General features: G+C 34.7%; 1 protein-coding gene across 1 annotated transcript; it reads left to right on the plus strand.

Moving 5' to 3' along the window:
• Window positions 1–4,900: 4,900 nt before the first annotated feature.
• On the plus strand, window positions 4,901–5,875 carry LOC311578233 (olfactory receptor 5V1-like; the record flags this gene model as incomplete). Its single annotated transcript, XM_084748056.1, has 1 exon — window positions 4,901–5,875. The coding sequence occupies one exon, from the start codon at window positions 4,901–4,903 to the stop codon at window positions 5,873–5,875; it is 975 nt and encodes a 324-aa protein (XP_084604182.1).
• Window positions 5,876–6,085: the final 210 nt, after the last annotated feature.

Genomic DNA, 6,085 nt, shown 5'->3' on the forward strand with positions numbered 1-6,085 from the left:
AAATAGGCAGTAAACTTTGAACCCCTACCAAGACCTAGCCGACGAACACGATATTCTCCACTGTTGAGTGGAGAGTGAGATCTGATTCTCACATGAACTCTGGTGCCCCTTTTCTGACCATGTCCCCTGGATGGGGAGGCCTGGAGGCACTCAGAGGAAGGATAGCAAGTTACCAAGAAGAGACTCGATAATCTTAGAGCATACATAAGGGGTGGAAGTCTCCCTCAATCACAGACATAGGGGAGGGGAGAAGGGGGGAAGTGGGAGGGAGGGAAGAATGGGAGGAAACAGGGGAAGGGCTAACAATCAAGATGTAATATGAATAAATTAATAAAAAAATGGTTTTAAAAAAAAGACTCATCCAAGATTATGCTAATTTAGGATGAGAAGTCTAGACAAAAACCCACCAAGCCCTGACCTTCCCTCAGCTCAGGTTTGAAATCCATTCAATCCACACTTTGGAAATCTCTGCCCAAGAAAGTGCTGCTCCTTAAGTATTTTTATATTAAAGGTGTGTCTGCCCAGTTTTCTGCTGTCTCCTCTCTGGAGCAGAGACAGCTCCTCATGGATTCATCCCTCCTCTCCTGGATTCTTCTTTCCAATAAATCTATTTTAAGATAGCTAAGATTAAAAAGTCAAGTGACAGCACTTGTCAGCAAGGATGTGGAGAAAGGGGAACACTCCTCCATTGGTGGTGGGAGTGCAAACTTGTAGAACCACATTGGAAATCAATCTGGTGCTGTCTCAGAAAACTGGGAATACTGCTACCTAAAGACCCAGCTATACAACTCCTGGTCAAATGGCCAAAAGATGCTCCACCAAATAACAAGGACATTTGCTCAACTATGTTCATAGCAGCTTTATTCATAATAGCCAGAATCTGGCAACAACCTAGATGTCCTTCACAGAAGAATGGGTAAAGAAACTGTGGTACATTTACACATCTACTAAAAACAAGTAAATCTAGAAATCTGCAGGCAAAAAGATGGAACTGGAAAGGATCATCTTGAGTGGGGTAACCCAGACCCAGAAATACACACATGATATGTATTTTGAAGGCTAGAAATAGAGGTTAAGTTTTCAAATCTGTATCAGCTCATTGCCCCATGAAATAATTTATAAGATGGAAAACATATGTAAACAAGATGATGAAGACTTTACAGATCCCACTTGTCCTCTAAGGCATGGGAGAACTCATACTGCAGGGGAAACTCTATGAATGGAAACAATGTATGTAAAATGTGTGTAAAACTTATATTCAATTACACGAAAGAATTCATTCAAGAGCAAACTCTTTTGTGTGTGTGAACAATGTGAGAAAGCCTTTAGAGGTTACAATTGTCTCTTTCTCATATGTTGTTTTTTAATGTATCATATATCTAGACAATATTAATGGAAAATTAAGGGTCCAGTTACAAGCTCCATATTCAAATGAGTGTGTATCTATATTCACAGTGGTTCTCTGCCACTTAATGTTTCTTATGTGGATGACACACTTTTCATATGATGTATTGTGTGCTAATGAATAAATATGGTAACATTGTCCTCTATAATGGAAAAGAGAACATTTACCAAAATGTGATGATATGTTCAATGAAAAATTTTCCTGATCACAAAATGTAGCTTACTATCATCAATGTATTTTTTTTTATTGGTTTGGCCATATGATGATTACAAAACCCATTGTTCTACAATGGTCTATAAGGCAGTTCCAACCTTTTACATAAGGGAAAGTCATTGTTATTTAGAGAAGGCACTCCTGAGAACCACAAATTAAATCTCCCATTAGATAATTATCATCGGTCAAATTTGTTCCAGGTGGGACATGTCCATGGGCCACTACAAGGAACAAAATGGCACTCATGTAACATATAATGATGTTAAAACTTGCATTAAATTAATTAGTTTTGTGGCCCTATTACTAAGTTGATAGTGATGTAGTTACTCTCTGGAGTTCTTATTATTCTGCTTCCCTAAGGAGAAGGTGGGAATAATATAAAGTATGGACTAACCCCTCTTGTGAGTCCTAAGAACAAGTGTTGATTTGATTTTTACCTTCTGATATAATTTGTAGCTGGATCATTTGCTTTGTCCTGTTGAAACTATTTGTTGGTAACATAATCTATATTTTACACATAATTTAAATGCAATGTTTGATTGCTATTGATACATATATTAATAAAATACAGTATTGAAAATGCTATGATTAAAATATATATGTTCAATTTTTGCTAAATTATGTCTTATAATATTTACCTATGTGGCAGAAACTTGAATGTTCTAAAAAGATAATATCTTTGTGCATAGTACTTTTAGAATTCTCCATATGCAGATTTGTAAACCAGAAATGGTAGAAAGTCTGAATTCTATGCAATTTTTAAAAGAAATGTAATGCTTTCCTTATCACTTTGTTTTTATTAATATCCTTTGTTACATTCCTAGTTACATCAAGTAACCATAAAATATACTTATAAGCTTCCCTAAATCTCTAGTCTATAACTTGAGTCTATAACTTATTCCTGAGAACTATGTTATTTATAAAATCTTTTATTTTGATTATCCCACAATTTGTTAAGAATAAGTGATGTTTATACTATAATTAAAAGGTTGACAAATATCTGCAGCCTTTATATGTGGGCAAATGCCATGTTCTATATCTCAAGGACCAGTAGTTTCATAGAATATATTCAAACAATAATGGCCAAAATTAAGAAAAATGTGTTCTTCAGTTTTGTTGTGTATATATTGATTCTATAATCTGAAGAATAGGATAGCATTATTAATCAGAATGTTCTAAAATGTATTTGTTATAGTTCTTAAAGAGCCAAATTTGCATGAGGAAACAGTGAGTTATTGAACAAGTAAACATTTATTGCTTGAAGATGTTGCTATTGGAATAAAAGTGCTTTATTTTACTTGCATATCTTTCATATTTGAATATAATATTGCACAGGGTTTAGAAATTAAAGACCCTAATAATTGATATAATTTATTTTTGTTTCAGTTCTTGTTCACTCAGGAACATCCTTCATTAACTTTACAATTACAGACACATTTGTAATTATTATAATTTCTTTGGTATATTTCAAGATTTGAAGAGATTAGAAATAAGTGTTTATTTACTCTTAAATAATGTCCAAATTTCTTGTTGCTTGAGGAATGAATAGGAGCACACTGCAGTGCTCTCTCTTTTTCTTTTAGTGTGAAACAGGGTCTTGCTTTATATTTCAGGGTGGTCTCATATTCATAATCCTCTGTTCTTATCCTCTTAAATGTAGGGATGTATTATATGGTGGAAGAGATGAAAAAAATTTTTACACATTTTAGACATAAAATCATGTGTTATTTATGTTACTTTTCTGTGCATTTTACCTTACTGAAGAAATTATTGTTTTCACCAGGGAAAATAAATAGCAACTATATTATAGACTGTAAATTTTTATTTCATTTTCTAACCAGCTTGTACTATGAATTATCTAATATGTGATGCTATAGAAAAAATATTTTTCAAAACCTCAAATCAACCAAAATGTTAATTTCCAGGCTTGTGATTAACTTCTTCCAAACAATCTACTTAATATCATTATTATGCACTATTAATGAAAATGCTATCATTCATATTTTAAGCATATGGTCTTAAAGTTATAGGAGCATTTTTACAGCTGTCTTTCAAATAAAGTATATGTTGAAGAAGACATATGTCATTTATACATTTATGACTCCATTGATTTGATTTTCTACAAGTTTGGTAATTTCTAATATTAAATCTTACATACCATTGAATATATGTATATATAATATTATAATGATTATATAATAGAATATATGAAGTAGGCAATTGTGTAATACACTAATTCTACTTTAATTTATACTGAGGAAGTGTCCAGTGTCATACACATTAAAATAAGAGATAAGAGTGAAACAAATGTTTAAGGCAATGTGAAAAACATCAGCTTTTAATGAATTGTTAAAAATACTAAATAATTCTCTATAAGTAATAAAGTGGTGAATTTTCAATTTTTAAAAATGTATTTAATTATTAATTTATTCATATTGCATCTCAGTTGTTATCCCCTCCCTTCTACCCTCCCATTCCTCCCTCCCTCGCACTTTCACCCTATTCCCCTCCCCTACGACTGTGACTGAGGGGGACCGAATTTTCAATTTTTAAAGATACTTAATGGATTTTCTCTGGAGATGAGATAGGGATTTTGTATATTAAGAAATAGTATGGATACACAGAAGTTTTAAAACTTTTAAAAGGTAAATCTACATAACAGCAGACACTGAGGAAATCCAGAGAATCATAAGAATATATTTTACAAGTCTGCAATCCATCTGATTGGAAAATATGAAATAAATGAATACTCTTCTTCGTAGATACCACCTATCAAAGTTAAATCAAGATCAGATAAACAATTTAAATAGACCTATAACCCCTAGTGAATTAGAAGCATTCATTAAAAGTCTCCCAACCAAAATAAGCCTAAGGCCAGATGGTTTTAGTGCAGAATCTACCCAAATTTTAAATAAGAGTCAATGCTAATACTCCTAAAATTGTTCAGCAAAATAGAAACAGAAGGAACATTGCTCAATTTATGTTATGAAGCCATAGTTACTATAAAAACCAAGCCACACAAAAATTCAACAAAGAATTACAGGCCAATAGGAACATAGACACAAAAATACTAAATAAAATACTTACATACAGAATAAAAACACATAAAAGGTCATCCACTATGATCAGATAATAATAATAATTAAAAGACAGGTAAGACAATTCACCCAAAACTGCACTCTGCTGTTTGCCAGTTTTGCAGAACCAGGATCTCTGCTTTATCATTATAATCTGTGTTCTCTGCTTTCCTTTCCATTAGAAACATCCTTGTAGACAGAGGAGATGGATGTCTATAATCTTACCACAGTGACTCAGTTCATCCTCATTGGGCTCTCTGACCTCCCTGAGGTGCGTTACCCTCTCTTTGTGGCCTTTGCCATCATCTACCAGATCACTTTGTTGGGAAACGGAGCCATCCTGTTGGCCATTGTGACCGAGAGAAAGCTTCAAACTCCCATGTACTACCTGTTGGCAAATCTGTCCCTGCTAGACATGTTCTGCCCATCAGCGACTGTCCCCAAGATGCTCAACAATCTCTTGACTGAGGACCACAGCATTTCGTTTGTTGGGTGTGCTTTGCAGCTCTATTTCCTGGTGGCCCTAGCTGGGACTGAAGTTTTCTTGCTGGCTGTGATGGCTTATGATCGGTATGTGGCCATATGCTTCCCTCTGCGTTACTCTGTCCTCATGACCAAGGTTCGCTGTGTGCAACTGCTGCTTGGGACTTGGGCAGCTGGGTTTCTCAACTCCTTTCTCCACACAATGTCCACCTTTAACCTATCTTTCTGCAAGTCTAATCGAGTTAACCAGTACTACTGTGATATCCCACCCGTGGTGGCCCTGTCATGCTCATCCACCTATGTGGCAGAAATGCTTGTTTTAGTGGTAGGAGGTATCTTTGGGGTTGGTGCTTTTCTGATTACTCTGATCTCCTACATTTACATTGTCTCTACCATCCTGAAGATCCAGTCAGTGGAAGGGAAGCGCAAAGCTTTCTCCACATGTGCTTCCCATCTTCTCGTAGTCTTCCTGTTTTACGGCACAACTATATTTACCTATATCCGCCCTTCCTCCAGCCAACACTCTCCTGCCAGAGACAGGCTCATTTCTATGCTGTATGGGGTCATTACTCCCATGTTAAACCCCATTATCTATAGCCTGAGAAACACAGAAGTCAAAGGAGCACTCAGAAAAGTTTTCCTAGTTAGGATTTGTTCACAAAAAGCATGGTGTAAGACTTGCTCAAATTCCTTTTAGAATGAACATATAGAAGCAAGTAGCACAAAAATAAAACATAATGTTTGCAAAGAAAGGAATTGAACACAAACATCCATATGAATTTAGATAATCACATTTCTAAGTCAATTTTCTATTAACTTTTGTAGTTAAAAAATAAAAATCTTCAAGACTGAACTGTTTTAGTAGGATATCTGAAGTAACTATATCTATTGCTGTTTTACCTGTTTC

This window comes from Acomys minous (assembly GCF_964271855.1).
Source record: "Acomys minous genome assembly, chromosome: 2".
Classification (NCBI taxonomy): Eukaryota; Metazoa; Chordata; class Mammalia; order Rodentia; family Muridae; genus Acomys; species Acomys minous.